Raw genomic sequence first — 26,250 nt, 5'->3', positions numbered from 1 at the left:
ATTCTTTTCAAAATTATCCTAGTCATTTCCATGTTTCTTTCTTTAAAAGACAGCTCATTTTGAATGTTATGAACCATAATATTACTCACTCCCCACTGCTCTGATTTTTCAGAGATTGCTGAAAGAAGCTATTCAAGTTCAAAATGCTGGGCTAATGTAGCAGCAAATCATAGGGCCTTCAGTTACAGTAATTTTTAAAAGGCCATTTCTACAGGTTTCTTTAGATTTTATTAGGAAAAAAAGCAGATCAACATTACAATTCAAAAAATGCAATCTAAATATGAATGCAATCGAAGTATGGAGTGGAAAAATGTTTTCAAGAAACATTCAGTTGTCAACTACTTATTACCTGAATAAGCAATATTTGTAGGCTCTGACTGGAGTCAAAAAATGAAAGATTTATTGCTGTGAAAACAAAACCTGTAGTACAGTAGTAAGAGAGTTGGCCATTAAGCATTATCAGTCAAGTTAACAGATTTTACTAACAAATTCTTAAGTTGGTGATGGAAGGTCAAAAGCTGATTGACCCAAGTACAACTGAAATAGCAAGTCACATCAAAGGATGCATCTCCAGTTTTCAGATCATTTTAAAAAAAGATGTATTAACAGTTCCAACAGCCTGCAAGCCAAAATGAAAAATTTAAAAATGTTGAACTGACATTCAAAGAGCCAATTTTATTTATACTCGATTTTACTTTTGCTCCTAATAAGCTCAAGACCCATCAGGGGAGGAAGAAAGGATATTAATGGACTACCACACAATTGAACAGAAATTGTGTCTCACTTGGATATTCCCTCCCCCCCCCCCGAAGTAAAAAATCTACATATAAATCTGATATTTAGTATTACAAATTGTACTTATATAGTTCTGATTTGCTTTTTTGCCTCTGAACCCCGATTCTTGCTTCAGTGATTCCCCCCCCTTGTGATATTAAAACTTCTCCATTCATATTTGCATTTATGTTTGATACCTTGGTTAACATTAAACCTTGTAAAAGAATCTTTGTAACAGCACCTTTGGCCAAGGCTGCTGATGTACAAGCGAACTAGGTTGTGCCACTCTCCAGAGTGCGTATTTCCTTGATTGTTTCCACAGTCCAAATGTTCTATTAAATGATTCTTTGATGAACTATTTTCAATCTTGTAAACATCAGTGTGCGCAGGTTCACAAGTACTCATGTAGTCCCACACCCTTAACACCGGGATGGCTGGCTCTTCAAGATTTAGAAATCTGCTTCAGTGGCCAATAAACCTTGCAGCCTTTGCTTGCTACATGAAAACGTAGCCCACGTACTTGCTGAGGTAGTCCAGTCAATCCTCCTCTTTGACTCCTTTCAGAATATTTCTGGAAGGGTGACATTACGAAGAAGCCACTGCTGAGAGCGGCCACCACTGCAGTCTTTGATGCTGGGTACCTGGCTGTCTTCTTCAGTGGCTTTATCCAGGCACTGGTTACTGTTCACATGCAAAAGGGTTAATTTCTTTATTGGTGGGGGAGAGGGGAAAGAGGGGGAAAAATATATTTTAATTAGAAGAGGAAGAGATAATCTACACCAGTCAGTAGGTTTATGTTAGGACTACTGCTAGGAAAAGGACAGTTGTGTTTTCCTCTCTCCAAGCGGTCCACATCCTTTGAGAGCATATATGGAACTTAGTACCTCTAACCTAGCAGTTCGAAAGCACGTCAAAGTGCAAGTAGATAAAGAGGTACCGCTCCGGCGGGAAGGTAAACGGCGTTTCCGTGTGCTGCTTTGGTTCGCCAGAAGCGGCTTAGTCATGCTGGCCACATGACCTTTACCTCTTAGGTATCTTGGAAATGCCACTAAAGATTCTTAAGGGCTTGTGGGAGGGTGTCTAGATTTTTTTTTACATGGTTCTTTTCACGAGCAGCCTCCCTTGCAGTGCACACTGCTTTTGAAACTCTAAAGTTTTAAAAGCAACTCTCAATGTAGTGCGGGGGGGGGGGGGGCTTTTGTTTTAAAGTAATGACGTAGCAGACTTAGCATAGACTTTAATCATGATTTAAATCAGCAAGAAAAAGGGCCATTTTAAAACACTAGGTAATATCTAACAAAAATCATACTCCATGGACCATGGGCCCACAGATTTAAAAAGGTACTACTAAAAATTAACTATCAAAACTTTTATACAAATTGATGTTTCAATCCAAACCATAACCATGTTCTAACAGCAATTTCTAGCTTTGCCTTGATGCTGCTGTAACAGAAATTTAAATGCACCACTGCAGAATGAGAAATGGGGAAGAGTTGGAAAAGGTTTGCATTTAAGTGGCCAACAAAAAGGTCATTGGTACCTTTTGTTCAGGCCCTTTGGAAAACAAAACTGGGTGTGACTGCAAGCTCCAAGGCCGCCAGTGCTCCCTTTAATCATGCAAGGAATTACTGTAGTTTGAGAAAAGCAGGTAAAACTAGCATTGCAGTTTGCGAAAAAAATATGTGGTGTTATTTGTTAGGGTACAGCTGTAATTTATGTGTGTGTCCTTTGTAATCCATGGAACACAGGAATGAATTATCTCCTTAGATGAGTTCCCTCCCATTACTTACAAAACTGCAATACTTAAAAAAAGAAGCTTTAATTCCAACACAGTTTAAAAATTGCAACACATTATGTTACTTATCTTAAATCATTACTCCCATCTCCTAGTTCCAACCAGCATTCTCCACAATAACTATAATTATACCAACATCTATTATCACTGAATTTTCTAATCACTTGAACTTCAGTCATAAGACAACTTACCACTGGATCATATTCCCAAAGTTGATTGCCTTTTAAGTGGTGGCACTTGAGCATTGTGACAGGACCATTAAGTTTGGAGACATCTAAGCACAAATCATCTGTTCGAATTTCTTTGTTGGCTGTATATGAGAAAACCTTGATGGAAAGCAATAGCCTGTTATTACCATGCTATATACCACTTTATATGCTTTTCTGAACATTAAACCTGTCCTCAATGTACACATTTGGAAAACAGCTTTTGAATAATTAATCTCTTTGCATAAAAGAGTTTCTTAAACTAGTGGTAGATATAGTCACTGGACGCCTGGATAGAGAACAGGGCTGCTGCAGAACTTTCGTTCCAGAGCAATAGTTTTTTGAGGGGGAATCACAACTTTCCCCGCCATATTGCCCAACAGCACCCATCCATGTCCTAAAACAAGCAGGTCTACAGCATGACACAGGATGATCTCCCTCTAGCTGCACAAGCTTGCAACCTCACAACAGTCAAGTCAATATTATTCCAAGCAAGTGCTACAGGAATCAAAGCATCCTATAAAGAAGTCGTCACTGTGCAATCCTATTTCCATTTAGAAATGGGTCCCACTGAATAATAATAATAATAATAATAATTTTTTATTTATACCCCGCCCTCCCCAGTCAAAAACCGGGCTCAGGGCGGCTGACACCAACAGAACCACAATAAAACATAAAAACAATTAATTAAAATACAGATTAACAAGGCTTACTTCCCAGTAAGTGTGGAACCTTTTTTTGAGGTCAAGGGGCACATTGTCTCTGGGAGATAGTGACTAGAGCCACATACCAATGGCAGAAGGAGTGGCCAAAGCACAAATAAGTGGGGACACTCCTCTTTCTCCTCCATTCTCTCCCTCCCCCACATATCTCACTCCCACCCCCGTCTCTCACACACAGATCTGTGTGCACACATATATGCACAAATACAATCACACATGTACACAGAGTCCTACAGATGCATACATTCTTGCTGTTTGTACACTCAAACATGCACGCATGCACTTAAACACGCATGCGCGCGCACACAGTCATGCAGACATATGCACGCACACTCCCCAAAACATTAATTCCCCTGCACTGTGACACATATGTGCACACAGTGCTCATGCATGTACACACAGAGACATATGCACTCTCACATTCACATACACAATGACTTGTCTAATTATATACAGTTTAAAAATCTGATATATTAGTTTTCAGAATTTTATATTGTTACCTGATTGCCACCCATCCCGTGACAATTAAAAATGCCAACTTTTTCATTTTCTTTCCTTGCCATGTTATCCAGACACTGATTTGTTTCCATGTTTCTTATCTGAAGACAAGAACAAAAATTCAGCACACTCTGTTTGCTATACATATTTACATTAGAAAGACAATCTGCACGCAAGCCTTGGAAATCACAAGCAAGAAAGCCTTTGTGTATGTGCCCTGTTCAGTTACCCTGTCCACCCTATAAATACAAGACTGTATTTCTCCATATGAGACCTGCGGGTATACGGTAGGGCAGTATATAAATTGAATAAATAATAATATGAGCCGACCTGAGGCCATTCTTTGCGGTGAACTAATATCAGTGTACTGGAAGAAGGAAAGATCACCAGTGTTGAAGCAATGATTCTTCAACATCAACTTCGTTGGACAGGTCATGTTGTGCGGATGCCTGATGATCATCTTCCAAAGCAACTACTCTATTCCGAACTTAAAAATGGAAAGCGTAAGGCTGGTGGTCAACAAAAGAGGTTTAAAGACTGTCTCAACGCAAATCTAAAAAAAATGTACAGTAGTATAAACACTGACAACTGGGAAACACTGGCCTACGAGCGCTCCAATTGGAGAACAGCCTTTACCAAAGGTGTCATGGGCTTTGAAGAAACTCGATCTCAGGACGCAAGGGAGCAACTTGCTAAGAGGAAGGCACACTTGGCAAATCCACACTGTGATCAACTCCCGCCTGGAAACCAATGTCTCCACTGTGGAAGGACATGTGGATCCAGAATTGGCCTACACAGTCACTTACAGACCCATTGTTAAAACCGTGTTTATGGAAGACAATCTTACTCGGCTGCGAGTGATCACCAAAGAAGATTCTTTGCGGGCCTCCTCCACAGGAGGTAAGCAGGTGGCAACACAAGAACAGGCCTTTTCTGCAGTGGCTCCCCATTTGTGGAATGCTCTCCCCATGAGGCTTGCCTGGCACCTTCAGTGGTACCTCGGTTTAAGAACAGCCCTGTTTACGAACTATTCGCTTTACGAACTCTGCAAAACTGGAAGTAGTGTCCCGGTTTGCAAACTTTACCTCGGTCTAAGAACAGAAGCTGAACGGTGGAAGGGTGGGGAGGCCTCATTAGGGAAAGTGCGGCTCGGTTTAAGAAAGGTTTCGGTTTAAGAATGGACTTCTGGAACAGATTTTGTAAACCAAGGTACCACTGTATACGAATTCAAAAAACAAGCAAATAAATAAATAAATAAATAAATCAGGAGTAGTATTAAGGCTCTTTCCATACACCTTCTTTATGCCCTTCACTGTACACAACGAAGAAGCACAATGGAAGAGCAGAGAAACAGTGAATAAGCTGAGGCATGGGGGCCACGTGGTGATGCAGGGCAATACCAGGCCTCAACCTTGCAGCAACTATGGCATTCATTCTAAATTGTCAAATTAGTTTACCCTTAAGATGGGCAAGAGAGGAAGGATAGGAGTGAGATTACCTTTCCAACCTGAAATGGGATAGGATTATGGTCCATTTAGCTTTGTCAATCCAAGATCAGAATCTAATCATCATTTTGGGTAGGACTCTCAAGCCCTGTCTATATTCTTCCTTGGCTTCATTTTAGAGGCAAGCAACAGTCTTTTTATTCCATAAGGCAGTTGGCCTTGATTGACCAGAGACTGTGTACGTTTACTGTTGGCTCTGCCTTTTAAATAAGTTTATTATAATATAGCATATAATGTAGGGCTGCTATTTTTAAGGAAATAACCAATAACGACAATGCCGACATGGGTTGCCATACGTGCAGATTTTCCCAGACATTTTAGCAATTTCTGCCTGGACACTGCTTGTGACTACAGTATTCAGGATATATTTGAGAAATTCTGGACGTATGGCAACCCTAATATAATGCATTTAAAATTAATAAAATTCATCCCCAGGGAAATAATTTTGATGTCCATTGGGAACATCATTTTTATTGTTTCTTATTTTAATAACGGGGGGTTCTAATGTGTATTATATATGTTGCAAACTGCATTGTGAGGGAAGAAGAAGAGGAGGAGGAGTAGGAGTTTGGATTTGATATCCCGCTTTATCACTACCCGAAGGAGTCTCAAAGCGGCTAACATTCTCCTTTCCCTTCCTCCCCCACAACAAACACTCTGTGAGGTGAGTGGGGCTGAGAGACTTCAAAGAAGTGTGACTAGCCCAAGGTCACCCAGCAGCTGCATGTGGAGGAGCAGAGACACGTACCACTCTTAACCACTACACCACACTGGTAGATACTCTGTATGGTAAGTTAAAGATTTATTAAATAAAATTCAGGAATTTTTAAGCCGTTGTAATGTTAACCACTTTGGGAAGATTTGTATTAAAAGACAGGTTTCTCCCTACCAGATTTAAAGATATATTATGAAGCATCCTGTATCTGTTGGATTCGGGACTGGATTAAATTAGAAAACACAGATCTTTTAGATTTAGAAGGACATGACAATAGATTTGGTTGGCATGCATATTTATGGTATAATAAAGCCAAAGTGCACAAAGGATTCCAAGCCACATAATAAGAAATGCAATTTTAAAAGTATGGGAGAGATATAAGGATTTATTAGAACAAAAGACACAATGGTGGATCTCACCGAAAGTAGTAATATCAGTAAAAAAAGGCTAGCATAAGGACTAAATGGCCAACGTACAGAGAGCTGCTAACAGAAGTGGATAATCAATTAAAGTTGAAAGATTCTGAGGAAATCGGAGTGATAGTAATAGATTGGTTACAATACTTTCAACTAAATGAAATTTTTAAAAATGACAAAAACGATTTAGTTACACCATATCAAGATTTCAAAGAGAAATGGTGGAGGATAATATAAAATTACTGTCGAAAATGATAATATAAAATTACTGTCGAAAATATATAATTTGCTGTTGGAATGGGAAAATAAAAGCGAAGAGGTTAAGTGTGTAATGAAGTGGGCAAAAGATCTGGGACATACAGTGGTGCCTCGCTAGATGAATTTAATTCATTCCACGGGTCTTTTCTTATAACGAAAAATTCGTCTAGCGAATCCCATAGGAATGCATTGAAATTTTTTTTGGATTTTTTTTTTGCCCATAGGAACGCATTGATTGAATTTCAGTGCATTCCTATGGGAAACCACGATTCGCTAGACAAATTTTTCATAAAACGAATTCGTCTAGCGAGGCAACCTCCGCTCGAAAAATCCTTTCGTTAAGCAGAAATTTCGTTAAGCAGGGCATTCGTTAAGCGAGGCACCACTGTACCGTGTTTTCCCGAAAATAAGACACTTTTATTTATTTTTCCTCAAGAAGACACACTATGGCTTATTTTCAGGGGATGTCTTATTTTTATTATGTGTCCAGCCTTGCCTCTTCCTTGGCGCCCTCCAGAACTGCGCCTATCACTATGTCTTATTTTTGAGGTATGGCTTATATTATGCAAATGCATAGAAATCCTACTACGGCTTATTTTATGGGTATGTCTTTTTTTCGGGGGAACAAGATAATATCCAAATGAATGATTGGGAAAAACTGGAAGGTGGACCTCAAATTTACTGCATGTACCACACTTAAAGAGAGCTATATGAAAATGATGTATTGGTGGTATATAACACCGATAAAACTTGCCAAAATGTATAAAACAAGTTCTAATAAGTGCTGGAAAGGTAGAGAAAAAGAGGGCACATTCTATCATATGTGGTGGGAATGTAAGGTTATTAAAAGCTACTGGGAAATGATATATAATGAATTGAAGAGAATGTTTAAACTAACTTAAAAATAAAAAACCAGAAGCATTTTTATTAGGTGTAACAAGAACAGAAATTCCCAAAGAACAGAAGAAATTATTTATGTACACCACAACAGCAGCCCGGATCCTGTTAGCCCAAAGATGGAAAGAAGAACAGTTGACAACAATAGAAGAATAGCAAATAAAACTTATGGAATATGCAGAAATGGCAAAACTGATGGCAAAACTGAGAGATTCTGACAATGAGAAGTTTAAAAAAGAATAGGGAAAACTTATTGTATATGTGCAGAAATATTGTAAACAAGTTGGTACATTAGCAGGGTTCGATTAAGCACTTGTAAGCAGTAAGGAACTAGAAAATGTTAAGGAGTAACAACTGGATAAAAATGATAATAAAATGCAGAGAATGATGTAAGACAGGCTTCTTCAACCTTGGCACTCCAAATGTTTTGAGACTACAATTCCCAGCATCCCTGACCACTGGTCCTGCTAGCTAGGGATCATGGGAGTTGTAGGCCAAAAACATCTGGAGGGCCAAGGTTGAGGTAGCCTGATGTAAGATGTAAAGAACCAGTAGAAGGTGGTGGAAGGTTTAAAGAACCTCAAAAGAAGGCTTGTAAAATAGTCGGATGCCTTATTAGAAGTTCAAATGTTAGATTGTGGTTTGATTTTTTTTGTATCCTTATTGTGAGGGACGAGGGATACAGGGAAGTCCCTCCCATCTTAAGTTCCAGCCCATCCCCAAGCGCGGGAGAGAGTAAGGAGAGCTCTGCCTCCAGCGGAGAGTCAGGAAGTGGTGTCCGAGGCTCAGGCAAGGTTGTGGAGCCCAGGCCGCAGGTGGGACAGGAAGTAGGACGCACAGGGGGGAGGCCAATTCCCCCAACTCCCGAATTGCGACGCAAACGTAGGGGGAAGAGGTTGGGTCTGCCAAAGCTGTGGTGCTGGAAGAAAACGCGCCAATCGCCATTCGGGAGTTCAGACACCTCACCTTAAGGATGCATTTTTACTGCTCTGAACACTGTAAATAATCAGCACTAAATAAAAACCTTAAAAGACCATGCTGGAGTCGTTACTCTAGAGTAGCCATACCAGGCCCTCTGACAGCAACTCCCGAATCTTTTTTTTTGGCTACTTTGGAGTGCAGCGATGAGCGCTCAAGAGGCTGAGCATTGGAGGCTGGAGGCCGAAGCAGCGAAGCAGGAGCTGCAGAACCTCACAGCGCACGCACAGCAGCAATTGCATGCCGCTCAGGAGGAAGCGCGAGGGGCGCAGGAGGAGCTGAACAAGCTGGTGGACCAGGTGAGGACAAAAGAGGAGACTGAGAAACAGCTAAGGGTGATGGTTTTGGACCTACAGAAGAAGTTGGAAGAGGAGAAAGCCGCTAGAGGTGGGGGGGTGCCCCAGCCGCAGCTAGTCCAAGTGAGAAGGGGACAGAGCCTAGTCACCAAGTTTAGCGGCGACCCTAGGGAGTACCTAGGATTCGAGACAGAAATAAATTATGCGCTGGAATTGCATGCAGCAGAATTCCCAGATGACGCGCACAGAGTCTCCTTTATCATAGAGCATTTGACGGGGGCCGCCCGAGAATGGGTAAGACCGCTCATCGCGCAAAAAAATCCTTGCATGAAGAACGCAAAATTATTTCTAGAAGCTTTAAAAATAATGTACGCTAGTGACAGTGAAATGGAGGCCACTAAAGAGGAGCTTCATAACTTAACACAAGGAAAATCGACAGTTAGGGACTACTGGGCGAGATTCACCATGCTGGTGCACAAACTGGGGTGGGATCTGCAAAGTGAGCCAGTGAAATCAGCCTTCTACATGGGTTTGCACGCAGACGTTAAGGATGAGCTGGCAAGAGGTCCCAAACCGCGAACTATGGATGAGTTAAGCAAAGCGGCGCTAGCGGTGGGGGTGAGACAGGAATCCAGATGGAATGACAAACAAGCGACGCGCGCAGCAAAACCTTGGTTCCCACGCTCCCAGGACAGACCACATCACCAAACCCCACCCCAGGGCCCGCCCCCACACCCGCCCAGGCCAAGCCCAGAGCCGGAACCGATGGAGATCGGAGGAGCGCGCGCGCGGGCTTTTCAAACCCCGGCGGCGCCAAGACGCAAGGAGGGAAGAGGCGGGAATTGCTTTCTCTGCAACTCCCCCAGGCATCGCGTCAGAGACTGCCCTCATCGCAGAGAGTGGCAAGGAAAGGCGGGAACGGTTGTACCTTCCCCAGCTGACGCAGCACCACAGCAGGGAAACGAGACAGCCTGGCTGCAGGAGACAAGGGGGAGCGGCCAGGCACAGTCAGCAGACAACAGCCCCCGCCCGCCCACCCGCACAGAGAGGAGCACAGCCAGCCCACCCCTCCCAGAGCAGGAGTGGTTCTAGAAGTCACGCTCACGCTCCCAAATGGCTATCCCCTGACAGTCCTCGCCTTAATTGACAGTGGGGCCTCAGCCAACTTCTTCTCGAGAAACTTTGCGGAAGAGCACCAGATCCAACTTCTGCAGCTGGATTTTCCCCTGCACGTGGCCACCATTGACGGCAGAGAGCTGCTGGGAGGGGCCATCACGCATCAAACCCCCCCCATGAGAATGACGGTGGGAAGGCACTCAGAGACACTGGCTTTCAACGTCACAACCATCTCAGACCCCCCCATCGTCTTGGGCATGAGCTGGCTGACGCGCCACGACCCCTCCATAAGTTGGCACCAGAGATGCATCACTTTTGGATCGGACTTTTGTCTGGAACATTGCATGCAGCACCAACCAGGGGAGGGGCCTCCGATAGCCACGGTGGCCACCATGCACGTCAAGGGGGGTGAGGCAATACCCAAGCCGTACTGGGACCTGCAGGAGGTCTTCAGCGAAGCGGAGTCCGACCACCTACCCCCACACAGGCCTTTAGACTGCCAGATCAACCTGGTGCCAGGGGCAACTATACCCCCAGCCAAGCTGTACGCCATGTCAGACCAGGAACTGGAGGATCTGCGCGCTTTCATCGACAAGAACCTCAAGCGGGGGTTCATCAGGGAAAGCAAGGCAGCAGGGGGCAGCCCGGTCTTCTGGGTGGACAAGAAAGACACGCAACAGCGCCGTCTGGTGGTGGATTTTAGACGGCTGAATTCGGTGACAGAGCCAATGGCTTTCCCCATGCCCAGAGTGGATGATCTCCTGACAGCGGCACGCAGGGGCAAGATCTTCACCAAGCTCGACCTACGAGGGGCGTACAACTTGATTAGGATCCGGGAGGGTGATGAATGGAAAACCACGATGTTCACGCCCCTGGGCTCTTTTGAATATCTGGTGATGCCCTTCGGGTTGCAAGGGGGCTCAGCATGCTTCCAGGCCTTCATGCACCACGTCCTGGGGTCCCTCCTCTTCAAGAACTGCTTGGTCTTTCTGGATGACATCCTTATCTACTCCAATGACCCAGTGCAGCATGTGAAGGATGTCAGGGAGGTGTTGCAGCGCCTGAAGGACAACCACCTGTATGTGAAGCTGGAGAAGTGCAAGTTTCACACCAAAGAAGTGGACTTCCTAGGCTACAAGCTGTCAGACAAGGGGCTGGCGATGGACAAGGACAAGGTGCAGGCCATCCTGGACTGGCACAGCCCCAGGACGCGCAAAGATGCCCAACGCCTACTAGGCTTCGCGAACTTCTACAGGAAGTTCATCAAGAACTTCTCTCGCGTCACGGCTCCTATCACCGACTGCCTGAGAGGCAAGCAGAAGTTCCGGTGGACACCAGAGGCGCAAGCAGCGTTCGAAAGCCTCAAGAGGGTATTCGCTTCAGACCAGCACCTGTTCCACGTGGTGCAGGATGCGCCCCTACGCCTGGAGACAGATGCTTCGGACAAGGCTCTGGGAGCGATTCTGTTGCAACTGGACGCCAACAGAGAGTGGAGACCCTGTGCCTTCTTCTCCAGGAAGCTGACCCAGCCGGAACGCAACTACACAGTGTTTGACAGGGAACTTCTCGCGATCCACGCTGCGTTCCAGCACTGGCGACACTTCCTGGTGGGCGCCAAGCACCCCATCCAGGTGTGCACAGACCACAAGAACCTGGAGTTCTGGAGAACTGCCAGGGTGCTCAACCAGCGGCAGATACGGTGGGCAGAGTTCTTCTCGAACTTCAACTTCTCCATCCACTACATCCCGGGAGAGCAGAATGTCAGGGCGGATGCCCTCTCCCGCAAGCCAGAGTACATGGAGGAGGAGTTGCCACCGGCACCCAGGCATATTTTCCCCCCATCAGCATGGTCCTGCGGAGCAACAGTGGTGAGCGAGGCAGAACTCACAGCACTGACAGCAGCTGATGAATTTGCCACCCGCATCTTCAGAGAACTGAGAGGGGGGGGGGAGCAGGCCAAAGACTTTGAGGAAAGGAGGGGTTTGCTTTTTTACAAGGGAGCCCTGTACCTGCCAACCAAACAGCTGAGAGGTAAGGCCCTCAAGCAGATGCACGACAACCCAACGGCGGGTCATTTTGGAAGGGACAAAACCACTCACCTAGTCATGAGACACTTCTGGTGGCCAGGGGTGCGGGAGGATGTTAGGGATTATGTAAGGGGATGTGACACCTGCCAGCGAGCAAAGGTGGTCAGAGCGCCACCAGCTGGTTTGCTGGAGCCCTTAGCCACACCGCACAGGCCGTGGGAAGTAGTGTCCATGGACTTCATCACAGACCTGCCGTCGTCCAGGGGCAAGACCGCAGTGTTGGTGGTGGTGGACCTCATGTCCAAAATGTGCCATTTTATACCGTGTGCCAGGGCGGTCTCGGCAGAAGAGACGGCCAAACTGTTTGTTGACCACGTATTCAGACTGCATGGATTGCCTTTAAGGGTTATTTCGGATCGTGGCCGCCAATTTGTTTCCAGGTTCTGGCGGCGGCTCATGAACCTCCTGCAGGTGGAGGTCAGCTTGTCGACGGCTAGGCACCCGCAAACCAATGGACAGGCGGAGCGGGTCAACGCCATTCTGCAGCAGTACCTGAGATGTTACGTCAGCCAGAGGCAAACGGACTGGGTGGATCGCCTGCCACTGGCAGAATTTGCCTACAACAATGCGGTGCACGTCTCCACAGGGGTGTCGCCCTTTAAGGCCAACTACGGGCGCGACCTCAGATCTTTCCCGGAGAGGGAGGGGGAGGAGGAGGAAGAGGGCCCACAGGCAGAGGATTGGGCAGAGGACCTGGAGACGGTGCACCAGCAGCTCAGAGAACACTTGGAGAGGGCCAAGGAAGCGTACAAGAAGGGGGCAGATCGCCACAGGCGACCGGGAGAGGTCATCAGGGTGGGGGACAAGGTTTGGTTATCCTCGGAAGGTCTTCCCACCAGGGGGCGATGCAAGAAGTTAGCACCCAGGAGGCTGGGCCCCTTCACGGTCACGCAACAGGTCAACCCGGTAGCCTTCAGGCTAGCACTGCCGGAGGACATGAGAGTGCACCCAGTGTTTCATAGATCGCTGCTGTCGCCGTACAGGGAAAGTACCAGGTTCAGGGACAGCGATCAGCCTCCAGAGGGAGGGGGGGAGACGGGAGACGCCCGACAGCTCAATGAGGCAACTGAGATTTTAGACTCAAGGAGAGGGGTGAGAGGACTGGAGTACCTGATAGCATGGGAGGACACTCCGCCGTCCCACAATGAGTGGATACCGGCCACAGAAGTACCTGAGGAATTTTTAGTGGAAGAGTTCCACGCCCTGTTCCCCCACAGGCCCAAGCCCTGGCACATGGAAAGGGAGGGAGAGGGGGAGGGGCAGGAGGAAGGGATAGCAGGCAGCAGCTCTCCATGGAGATGGGAAGCGGAATTTGAGGACACGGAAGAAGAGGTGTGGGTTTCACCGAGGTCAACGACGTCAGAGGCAGGAGAGGACTGGCAGAACATTTTTACTCCCACCAGCTCTGACGCCACTGACTTCTTGGGATTCCCGTCTTCTCAGGGGGAAGGAGAAAGATCGCAGGATTGGGGGGAAATTTTTACACCCACAGGCTCGGATGCCACAGACTTCTTGGGGTTTCACTCGTCCCCAGCAAGCGGAGAGCCACTAGGAAGGGGGGGAGAGGAGCCTGGGAGGGGGATGGATGTGAGGGACGAGGGATACAGGGAAGTCCCTCCCATCTTAAGTTCCAGCCCATCCCCAAGCGCGGGAGAGAGTAAGGAGAGCTCTGCCTCCAGCGGAGAGTCAGGAAGTGGTGTCCGAGGCTCAGGCAAGGTTGTGGAGCCCAGGCCGCAGGTGGGACAGGAAGTAGGACGCACAGGGGGGAGGCCAATTCCCCCAACTCCCGAATTGTGACGCAAACGTAGGGGGAAGAGGTTGGGTCTGCCAAAGCTGTGGTGCTGGAAGAAAACGCGCCAATCGCCATTCGGGAGTTCAGACACCTCACCTTAAGGATGCATTTTTACTGCTCTGAACACTGTAAATAATCAGCACTAAATAAAAACCTTAAAAGACCATGCTGGAGTCGTTACTCTAGAGTAGCCATACCAGGCCCTCTGACACTTATTTTATGGTTTACTATCTGTGAAAATTAGGGGGGGGGAATTATTTACAAAAAAGGCAGTATAGAAACATGCCGAACATAGTAAGAGGAAAAGAAATTGTTCTGAGAAAACAGCGTTTCCTCTTTAGAATCCCTGCTACATCACTAGCCTGTGGTTACTTAAGTTTAGAAGCTGTTAGCTAAAAGCACAGTGCACATTAGCAGCAGCATGTAAATTCCCTGTTTCTGGAAAAGAATTTCCTTCCAAGTATTAATTTAGATTTTATATGACCTAAGGATTTGAATTCTTATATTACAGCATTACAAAAAGACTTACACATGGGAGAAATAAATCTGCTTTAATCTTATTACACAAACTTTAAAACTTTGCACATTAAAAAAAAGCACAGGTGTGCCGTTGACACACAATTTTTCCTTCAACACTTGAGGCATATTAAAGAATTCTACAATTAATTAAGAGTTCTCAAAACTGTAAGGGTCTTAAAATCGTTACCTCTCCCAAAGAGAAATAGAGTCGTGGTATTTGGGAATCAGGATAAACATTCTCTAGGTACCAGGAAAAAGGTTTGCACTGCAGCTTGTGTCGAAGTCCAAGTCGTGATGATATGTCTCCATAATCTACCTTTGTAACCCCTACAGAGAATTGTATCTCAGTTAGTTCCAGTTTTAATTGAATAAATACAGTAATAGATGACCTGCACAAAAAAGTAGACTGGGTGAGAAGAGTAGTCTTTACACAGATCTTTGAGGACAGGTTCTGAAGCAAGATCAATATACCTTTATTCTGGGTATCTTAATATCACAAAAAAGTCTTACAAGAAATATGGATGCCTTTTAAAAAAACAGTTTTATCTGATACTGTCAGACTGCATCAATTTATTATCTACAGACCATCTTCCATGAAAATTGCTTACAGAGCTACAAATGAACATTTAATAGCAGGAGTCTGAACGTTCCAAGGAAATTGCAGCCAAACAGGGTAGTTTTGGTACAGTCTTTGAATTGTGCCTAAAGGTGATACATTATTTGAGCCCCAAAACAGCACAAGTATCTTTAAGAGTACAGTACAGAAATGTTTACAGAATCTAGTCCAACCTTCTGCTTGATGTAGGAAATCTAGAGCTAAAGCATCTGCAATGCATGGCTGTCTAGCCTCTACCTGGAGTCTTCCAGTGAGAGAGCCTGCCATCCCTCTTAGGTACATGGCTCGATTGTTGGACTACTCTTGCTGCAGTTCCTCCTAATGTTCACCTGAAATCTCTACTTCTGCAGATCTATTCCTGCCGCTTGGGAGTAGCAGAGATTCCTTTCTATTATGTGATAGCCGTTCGATCCCCTCAGCCTTCTGTTCTCACGGCTAAACATACACAGTTCATACAACCTTTTCTCATATGATGTCTCATCAATCCCACAGACCACCTTGGTTGCCTTCTAATTTTTCTACATGCTTCTCACAGTCCTCCTCCACAACTGCACACAATACTCCAAGATGAGGTCTGTCTAGTACAAAATGAAGTGTAACTTATTTCTCATGAGATGGAAACTATGGTTTCTATTAACACAGCCTAAAACTGCATTAGCATCACATTTCAGAGCTAGATGAATCAATAGTCTGAGCAGATAGCTTTATACATTCATTGTACCCTGTTTCTCATATTTTAAGACATACCCATAAAATAAGCCATAGCAGGATTTTTAAGCATTCAAGGAATATAAGCCATACCCCGAAAATAAGACATAGTGATAGGCGCAGAAGCAATGCCGGCCGCGGCAGGAGGAGGATGAAAAAACTAAGACATCCCTTGAAAATAAGCCATAGTGTGTTTTTTTGAGGAAAAAAATAAATATAAGACATGTCTTATAATATGAGAAACACGGTATCAGTTTAAGACAATATATTATGCTGAAGATTCCTTGCTCACCTGGGGAAATTATGTAGAAGAAATTCTTGAAGCCATCCATCCAAACTTCTGCAAGTCGTCTATTATTTTTATTAATAATCTGCCCTGTGCCTCCTGGGAAAGTGTAAGGAGTGGCTTTTCGAAAAACGTGTCCAACATGCGAACATGTCACAATTTCCAAAGTTCCCCCACACTGCCAAATCTGAAAATGTCAAGAGTTCACCATAAACATATTTCTATAGTTTTAGGGGGGGGGGAGTTCTGATTACTATGCAAACTATAACTGCATGAGTAATAATTCTGCATTATAAATTTACTAATTATATTTAAATTATATTTACACATCACACTTGACCAGTGGATATCACCCTTCACCACTTCATGGAGAACTCATTGCAGATGTCCCACTTCCAGCCCATGTGAAATCATATCCAGATTATGTAGCAAGACCATTCTGTTGCAGCAAGGACATTGGGCACTTACCAGTATTACTGAAACATCATAGATGGTAGCATGTTTAACTATTCTTCAGTCAACTGCACATGCAGGTACTGGGATGTCCTAGAGCTTTGGTTCAGAGCTGTGAACCATGTGCTTTGCAGTACTGCACCAGAGCACTCTGGCAAATTCAGCTCTTCCCTGAATTTGTTTTTAATTTAAAAAAATAGTCTATTGTTGAAAGATAGCACTCATTTGTTTACCTTTTTACCTTTAACGAATTGTTTATACCCATTTTCCTCTTCCCTCTGGTAACATTCAAAACACATCTCCCTACAGTAAGCTAAGCTGCATTACATGGGAATAAAAATGAAGTTTACTTACTCTGAATGAAATTTCTAGGTTTTCTCCTCCCCATATATCCATTCCTGCGTCGTATGTCCCAATTTCTTGAAAATAGTCCCTATCTATAGAAAAAAGGCCTCCTGCCATTGTAGGCGTCCTAAAGGAATATGAAAATGTTTTAAATCCAACCCTGACATTTATTATTACATTTATTACTCTTGGTACTGAACTCTATCCCAACACAAATATAGCTAAAATTGGGTCACTGAGGGTGAAAAAGAAGGAGGCATTTGCAAGTCTGGGAGTACAGGAAGGCAATACAGATTTGAAGGAGAAGGTATGTTGCAACATCCTGAACTGCATCTAATGCCAGTCCAACTCAGAACATTAATTTCAATAAAATTAATACATGATTAACTTAGGTCCATTAATTTCCACAGGCAGTATCCAATTAAGCAATTACATTAGCACAAGCACTTTGGGCTGCACAACAGAACTCCCCCTTCCTCTCCTATATCCTTGTGCACCTCATAACCATGCTCTTGGGGGTTGTTTCACTGTTGCAGGTTTAGAAAAGGTGGCATACTAATCACTAACTTGAAATGGACCTCCCTGTCCAAACTAGATACTCACAGTTAAGGGAGAACACACTTCCTAGTGTAAGAGTTGTATGATCTACCTGTTTCAGCAGGCTTTCTAAGATGTGTCTTAATTTACTGGGTGTTTTAAAATGAAGTTAATGGTTGCTGATTACTTCTCATATGTCCCTCACATTTCCTTGCACCATCATAGTTCTTTTTAATGTAGAAATGGACTTTGGAACTGATTAAACCTGGATTGTATTATTTGAACAGTATATACTATATTATTTGAGCAATTAGACACATGCATAAAGGGATATCCCAAAAATGTTCATCAGCTCCCTTTACCTGACTGGAAGGGTTCTGTCACCTTTCCTTCGGTCCATTTCTCTCTGAGGAACAGGATACCACCGGAAATTCAACTTCCAGTTGAATCCACCATAAGTCATATCAGAACCTGCCATGTATTCAAATGTATCATCGCTGATTACATCAATAATTGGACAAACTACTGTTCTCCTAAAGAAAGAAATGGCATAGACCATTAGAAGAAAGAAGGCAAGAATGTGACAAAATACAAGAGAGCAGCCTTTGTTACATACAATATCAGCCCTACACCACAAATAAGCATCTCATTTCCAGTTCATCTCTGAAAAAGTTTCAGTTTTAGTACATGATAGGCATGATCCAGCTCATGTTAAGTATCTACAAGTGTCTTTGAAATACCTTCAGTTATTTCAACGAGGCTTAAAACAGGCATAGGCAAACTCGGCCCTCCAGATGTTTTGGGACTACAACTCCCATCATCCCTAGCTAACAGGACCAGTGGTCAGGAATGATGAGAATTGTAGTCCCAAACATATGGAGGGCAGAGTGTGCTTATGCCTGGCTTAAAATGTTCACTTTTGTCTGGCTCATGCTAACTTCATACCACAGCAACGTAGAATACAAGAAACAGTGATATGCTATTAAAGTAATGCTCAAACCCTTGAAATAGTCCTTTATCTGCAGGAGCTGTCACTTCTATTCTAGGTGGGGTGAAGGGTAGATAAGAAATCTTATAAATAATAGATGGAAAGAAGATGCAGTTCCAACCAAGGATGAATGGCAGGCAAAACTAATGGGCTACGCACAAATGGCTAAGGAACCAAGATGAGGGAACTTTTTAAAAAGAATGGGGAAATTATGTGAAGTATTTTAAAAATGATTGTAAATCGTTAACTGCATTGGCAGGATTAACTGAGGATGAGCAGTTAAACTATTAACCTTTTCAAAGTTGAGAGTAACAATTATAAGGAATTATAGGGGAGATGCATAAATCAAAAGTGAAAATAGAAGAAACCACAGAAAGTGGGGGAGGGAAGGAAGTCAAACTATGATATACGTATTTGTGATGAGGTATTGATTATTGTAAAATTGGGGGGGGAGAAAAAAACAAAAAAGAAGAAATCTTAGAAATTAAATAATACAGGGTAGTAGACTGAAGCTCAAGTTAACCATATTCAAAAGTGTTAGCTCTCTAAATAAGGTATTTGTATTCAGAGGCAGATGGGGTCATAGCCCCTAGCAGTTAGGGCAGGAAAGTCCTTAAATGAAACAAAGGTTTAACTTGGTAGAATGGTAGGTTCCTATGTACCTCAGAGAACAGGTTGCTCGATTTCCAGAGAAACATGTTGCAAGTCATGAGCATAAGACAGAAAAGCAACAATAGTAACAGTCTATGGCGGGATATCTGAGATGTATTAATTATACATATAACTGTATCTGCAATACATCCATACTGCATTTGAAGATTACCAAGGTCTGCCACTGCTCTTTAATTAATCCTTTGTGCAAATATTCTTCTACTACAAATTTCTCATATTCTAAGGATTAATGAAGTTTACCCACTATGTCCAAGGCTGAGTCACGCTTAAAGAAACAGAGTAGCTGCATTAGTCAGTACAGTATTAACCTTTAACATGTTTTATAAAATAACCACCTGTCTGCTTTTATCCGTGCTAGCAGTGGCTCCAGCCATCCGACTGTACATTCACAATGAGCATCTAAAAAGGTGATGACTTGGCCTTTAGAGGCAGCGGCTCCTTTCAATCTGGCTCTGATCAGTCCAGAACGCTGCTCCATTCGAATCACATAAACTGGTACTCGTAATTTCTTCACATAGTTCTCCAAGGGTCTCTTCAAGAACTCTAAAAAGTATGGCAAACAAAATAAATGAAGCATTCAAGCTACATGTACACTCATAATTTTAGTAAGAACTCTTAAAATGGCTTATGTCTAATTGAACCCTCAACAGGAGTGCTCAAAAGGGGCAGAACAACCCAGATATCAACACTAAATTTAAGTGAATATACTATTAATTCTGTGCAATAACAGAACCAGGACACACACATTATGCTCCAAATTCCAGATTTTAATGGAAGATTAAAACTCTCTTTTTCTCTTTCTGGTTCAGGCTGGTGACTTTTTCCACATATAATCAAAACAACTAATCGGTATTTATCCACTATTTTTCTTCTAAATGAAAAATTAGCACTTCAAAATTATGCGAAGAGTAAGTAGTCTTGTATTCTTGATGTTTCTTTTTCCAGTGCAAAAGTGAAATATTATGCAAATCAACTTTACTGGGAATATGCCAGCAGCAGATACAAAGGTAAAGCTGAATGTTTGCTTTATTCAGTTTACCCAACTGAATGCTAAAATTTGAAACCCACTCTCTCCAGATTAGGAATTTTTTGTAGAAGCCCAATTCCCTACTTACAGAGTATTTAACCAGCATGTAAACAGAGACTGCATTTTCTGCCTGCATCCTTCAGTTTGATAAACTTCAAACCCAATTTCTTTTTAACAAAGTTCCATGTGAGTCACAGAAGTAACATCAAGGAAAACATTAATATAGTACTGTGTAGCTATGTACAACTTGAAGAGTCAGGTATACATGGTTTCAGAGTACTATACACAGTTAACTTAAGTACTATAAAACTCTTAGGGACGCGGGTAGTGCTGTTGTCTAAAGCACTGAGCCCTGGGCTTGCCGATTGGAAGGTCGGCGGTTCAAATCCCTGCAACGGGGTGAGCTCCCGTTGCTTGAGCCCAGCTCCTGCCAACCTAGCAGTTCGAAAGCACGTCAAAGTGCAAAGTTCTGCTCTGGCGGAAAGGTAAACCATGTTTCCGTACACTACTCTGGTTTTACCAGAAGCGGCTTACTCATGCTGGCCACATGACCACAAACGTCGGCTCCCTCAGCCAGTAAAGCGAGATGACCCCAGAGTCGTCTGCAACTGGACTTAACTGTCAGGGGACCTTTACCCTTCACCTTTATAAAACTCTTAAAAGCAAAGCTCACACAACAGCTCTTTATTCCAACACTGCTTCAATGAAGAAATCCATAACAATGATTCTACATAAAGGCAAAAGAATTCTCTTAAGAAGCAGGTTCAGTGCAATTCCAAAGGAAAAACAGAATGTGGATGCACTGTACACAATACGGCAAAATCCAACTAAATAGTGATTTAGAGATTAAACAGACACTATTTAATGAATATTCATTTCAAGCATGTTTGAGCATTAAGGGCACCCTAGGTTATTTGACGCAGGTGGCGCTGTGGGTTAAACCACAGAGCCTAGGGCTTGCTGATCAGAAGGTCGGTAGTTCAAATCCCTGCAATGGGGTGAGCTTCTAGCAGTTCAAAAGCACGTCAAAGGGCAAGTAGATCTTGCAAAGTACCTTCCTCCAAGCAGGAAGGTAAATGACGTTTCTGTGTGCTGCTCTGGTTCGCCAGAAGCGGTTTAGTCATGCTGGCCACGTGACCTGGAAGCTGTACACCGGCTCCCTCGGCCAATAACGCGAGATGAGCGCCGCAACCCCAGAGTCGGTCACGGATGGACCTAATGGTCAGGGGTCCCTTTACCTTAGGTTATTTGAAGAGTGTGATTTACTTTACCCTGGCATAGAGTAATCTCTATTTCAACATATGGTCTGTGAAGTGTTCAAAGGACTGCTTCCAGTGGGTAGCTTTAATGAATTCATTAAATTCAAAAGAGTGAATGTAATTAGCAGGGCATCAGGCACATTTTGCGCCTAAAGATTCTCTGTTTGTGAGCACCTCAAAAAATCTGGGTGCCACTTTGTGCGCCTGGCTGACACTCAAGGATTACTGAAATGTATGTGCTTTGAAGCTTCAAAGTACATGTTAAGGATAGACAATATGTTTAGGAGTTTAAGAATAAAGAATAGAGTGTTTTGAAAACTGAAGTATGGTAGCAATATTTTTATGGTAAACACCAAATTAAACATGTATTAACAATTTCTGTTAAAAATGTGATATTAACAATGTGTCACTTATGAGAATTGTGTATTAGTTCATGCTTATCAAAATAATAAATAGAAAGTGTTGCCGCCCCGCCCCAAAATGGTGACTAGACATTCTGTTTTGGCACCCACATCCCAAGTTTCAGGGGCCATTTGGCTCCTAGCTTTTCTATCCCCATTTCAAATAGGGATTACAAAACAACCTAAAAGAATCGGGTTGCTTTTTAAAACTGAATTTTAAAATCAGATTTGATTTTTTAAAGTGTGAATACTGCATTTCTCTTAAATAATAATGAATTTAATATTAAACAACATGTATACAAGCACATTAGTCCTATGATTAATCTAAAACAGGTGTGGGGAAACCAATGATCTATGGATCTATTTAGATCTGCCAGGCCATTTTGGCCAAGCACTGTGGACCTGCCATCATATATGATGTGAAATTTAGGAAAGGTAAAGAAAGACCTGGCCCAGCCAAAATGGGGTTTGCAGATCTGCAAAATTATGCACAAAGTGTTTTGCAACACCACACTTCCCCACTGCTAACTTGAATCAATTCCTCTACCATATGCATCTGACTTAAAGGAGTCTTTCTCAAATATAAATATTTATACTCTACCTATCAAAACAGGCATTTCATTTTCACGTGATGAAAACGGCTCTAATCTGTCCAGTAATTACAGTCATATCAGCAACCGGCATTTCAGTTTTGTTTGCTACTCAGTTTTTTTAAAAAATTCATGCAATATGCCCAAACTGCACCTTATGCAATCTTACCTCTTTCACTAGCATCATCTACCAGAATAATTTCTTCCAGCATGTGTCGTGGTGACCGGTTTATGACACTATGTACAGTTCGCAAGAGAGTACTCCAAGCTTCATTGTGAAAGACAATTACAACACTTGTTGTAGGAAGGTTATCTGGATATACTTTTGTCTTACACCTAGACAAAACACAAATAAAGCAAAGCAGTAATAAATGAACCCTTTATTATTACATTTGAATAAAAAAATAATATTCTCTTTAATATTCTCTTTATATTAAAAAATATAAGGTAGGGACAAGGAAAACTTCCCTGGGGAGGGTGTTTCATCAATGGGTTGTCATCACTGAAAAGGCCCTTTCCCCAAGCTTTTAGCAATAGGCCCTTGTTCACTAATGCATTCAGAACTCACCTGTAAAAATGCCCTTTGGCGCATGCTACACTAGCCATTTCAATTGACTACTTCAACTGAAACACTGAAGCAAGAAGGCTGCAATCGCATTAACTTCCACAGGTCATCAATGAATGCACAAGAAAATTATGGGCACAGTTAGCTGTGTGAAACATGCTTCATGCAGAATAGAATGTCCTGATGTAGAGTGAATTTCCTGACAAGGCTATTGCTCAATTAAAATAGTTCTTACACATGAAGAGGATTTCCAGGTTATGGCTAAAGAATAATCCTTTATAATTAATCAGAGACTAGCTGAAGATGCCATTGGTGACCTTGCCACCATCAATGCTCCAAGCACTGAGTGAACCACTGTATCAGAAACTCTGGCCCAATCACAGCTAATCAGAACAGAACTACAACTTGCAAAGTACTGGATCAAACTCTACATACACAAGAGGCAGAAACAGTCTTGAAGGAGGCAGACCAGTACCTCAAATGTTATTCTAACAATGGGGCTTTCCCAACATCTCTAATGCTACCCATCCTAGGGAAGTGCTTTCAGGATGCTGGTATTTCAAAAGAACTATATTCTTCTGCCACACTAAGTATGTTCTTAGTGCCTTGATCCAAAAGGTTCTCCATTTTGTCTATGAAGGTATATTAAGCTGAGTTTTAGATACCCTGCACAAAAAAGCAGCAAATGCACCTCAGGTTTCCTCCATCAGCATGAATATAGCCGCTCCTATTACCCTTATGAGAACGGTATAAGACTCCATGAATATGCAAACAGCTTCCTTCCTGTCCAGTTCCAAATGTACTACTTATCCTAGAAGCCTATTCTCCCAGTCTCATAAGACAACAGTTCCCCCTGGTAGGGAGGTGCACCTCAAAATCCCAGTAGCCATCAAATGCAAAAGAGGATCATAATCCATTTGCTAACAAGGAAGTCTTTTTGTTAGTAAGCCTGGGAGCTCATTACAAGGAAAATTAAACTGTTTGGCTTTTAACCAGTTAAACTAACTTACATGTCACAAAACATCAAGTAGCTTTGACAACTCTGAAAGGAGAGGACGTTCTCATTCAAGAGGAAAAGAACTTACAATCTAATAAAGAGAAGCTATCAACAACAGTTAGAACATAATCTTTTCAGTATATTTAGGAATATGGAAGATTCTGTTAAAGTAGCATACCAGTAACAAAATGGTTTAAAATTAAAGGAATGGAGTACTACACTAGTTGCCCTGGTTTAAGACATACTGACGCATATTTCAAATGTCAAGTTCTGTTACTTACAGTTATTATTAAAAAGAAAGCCACAATAATTTCAGTAGGAAAGGCAAGCAGCCTTCAAATTTGGATAGAAACACAAAGGACAGGGTATTTTCAAACTCCCCACAAGAAAAGGAAATTGGTGAACCTGTGCATCAAGCAGAGAGCTGTGGTTTTTTCTGTTTTTCTGCTAGAAGTGAAGAACTGATTGAGTCAGGATTGAGAACTGGTAAAGCAGAATAGATTACAATATGTCAAGACATTGAAAGGCAGTCCTTGATACAGTACTTTGACTATTGTTTCTATTGACTGAGGTAAATGTGGGAATGTATCCTAGTAGCCAAAAAAATTGAATAGATTAAAATATACAATGCATGGTCGCTACACACACAGTAGTTGAAATCCCCTCCCCCCAGCAAGACAAGACAAATGAAGCTGCTGCCTGGCTGACCAAGACAGACCTTTACAAAAACAGATTTGATAGGATGATCATGAGAACCATTTAAATTCCAAGTCACAATAGAGTAATGTTGAGACGTGGAAAAGGGCTTCCATACAGCACACTCTTTTAGCTGTATGAGAAAACTTCTGAAGCTCCTTTAGTGTCTGGAACAATAACCTGCTTTATTATTATAGTTAACTTAGAACATGTATTTAAAGCCACCTAGCTGTGAAGCAGAGGTACAGTCAAACCTTGGTTCCTGAACGGCTTAGTTGCTGAACAAATAGGCTCCCAAACGCCGCAAAACCGGAAGTGTTTCAGTTTGTGAATGTTTTTTGGAAGCCAAACATCGACGCAGCTTCTGCTTGAGTGCAGGAAGCTCCTGCAGCCAATTGGAAGCCGCGCCTTGGTTTTCAAATGGTTCCAGGAGTCGAACGGACTCCCGGAATGGATTAAGTTCGAGAACCAAGATACCACTGTATAAGATTCTTAATCTAGGAGGAAATGTCTATGTAGATCACCTAAAATGTAACAAAATATTCTACAGCAGTCTTCAAAGACCCAGTGTCTTGAGCTGGCTCTATGTTAACAGCAGAATAAGGTTAACAAAGGACCACTGGCATCCAATTAGACCGTCCAATAAGACATTTCAAGTCTAAAGATACCCTAGTGGCTAATCAATCGATACTTGACTGATTATATTCTATGTACCCACAAACAGGTAAAGGTAAAGGGACCCCTGACAGTTAAGTACAGTCACGAATGACTCTGGGGTTGCGGCGCTCATCTCGCTTTACTGGCCAAGGGAGCCGGCGTTTGTCTGCAGACAGTTTTTCCAGGTCATGTGGCCAGCATGACTAAGCCACTTCTGGCAAAGCCAGAGCAGCACACGGAAATGCTGTTTACCTTCCCGCCACAGTGGTAGCTATTTATCTACTTGCACTGGCGTGCTTTCGAACTGCTAGGTGGCAGGAACAGAGACCAAGCAACGGGAGTTCACCCCGTCGCGGGGATTCGAACCGCCGACCTTCCAATCAGCAAGCCCTAGGCTCAGTGGTTTAGACCAGCGTTTCTCAACCGCTGTTCCGCGGCACACTAGTGTGCCGCGAGACGCTGGCTGGTGTGCCGCGACGTGCGGCGACGAGAAGGGCGATTTGCAGTGTCACGTGCCTGGCGGCCGCCAATGCACAACATTAGCCCGCCAGAAAGGAAGCCGGCCGGGTCACGACGCGGGGCGAGCGCAGCTCTCAACAGCCACTACCACGGGAGGGTGGTTTTAGACAAACTTAAAGAAGCTGGCTGGATGAGCTCAACCTGAAACTTGCTGAGCAAAGGATTGTGCTGGCAGAGAAATCAGTGGCTTGTGAAGCCTTATTACAGGAGATTGCAACCAACACAGCAATTGGCAAGTGTTTCTTACAGTCATAATTATATAGTCAATATAGGGCGGCACAGAGTTAAATTTTTTAACTTTTTTAATGGTGGTGTGCCTCGTGATTTTTTTCATGGAACAAGTGTGCCTTGGCCCAAAAA

At 43.3% G+C, this 26,250-nt stretch overlaps 1 protein-coding gene across 2 annotated transcripts in view; it reads right to left on the bottom strand.

Moving 5' to 3' along the window:
• Positions 1-205: 205 nt before the first annotated feature.
• GALNT1 (polypeptide N-acetylgalactosaminyltransferase 1) overlaps positions 206-26,250 on the bottom strand; it is a 62,587-nt gene continuing 36,542 nt past the window's right edge. For both annotated transcript variants that reach the window (XM_088655956.1, XM_035134301.3), the window contains exons 4-12: positions 22,626-22,792; positions 19,515-19,722; positions 17,882-18,052; positions 16,992-17,109; positions 16,191-16,371; positions 14,762-14,901; positions 3,998-4,096; positions 2,761-2,895; positions 206-1,481 (exon numbers count right to left, since the gene is read on the bottom strand). In XM_088655956.1, coding sequence (XP_088512082.1) covers positions 1,335-1,481; positions 2,761-2,895; positions 3,998-4,096; positions 14,762-14,901; positions 16,191-16,371; positions 16,992-17,109; positions 17,882-18,052; positions 19,515-19,722; positions 22,626-22,792 — 1,366 coding nt within the window. In that variant the 3' untranslated portion in view covers positions 206-1,334. The remainder of the gene's footprint in view (positions 1,482-2,760; positions 2,896-3,997; positions 4,097-14,761; positions 14,902-16,190; positions 16,372-16,991; positions 17,110-17,881; positions 18,053-19,514; positions 19,723-22,625; positions 22,793-26,250) is intronic.

This window comes from Zootoca vivipara, chromosome 12 (assembly GCF_965207765.1).
Source record: "Zootoca vivipara chromosome 12, rZooViv2.hap1.1, whole genome shotgun sequence".
NCBI lineage: Eukaryota > Metazoa > Chordata > Lepidosauria > Squamata > Lacertidae > Zootoca > Zootoca vivipara.
This window is presented reverse-complemented; position numbering and strand designations above follow the sequence as displayed.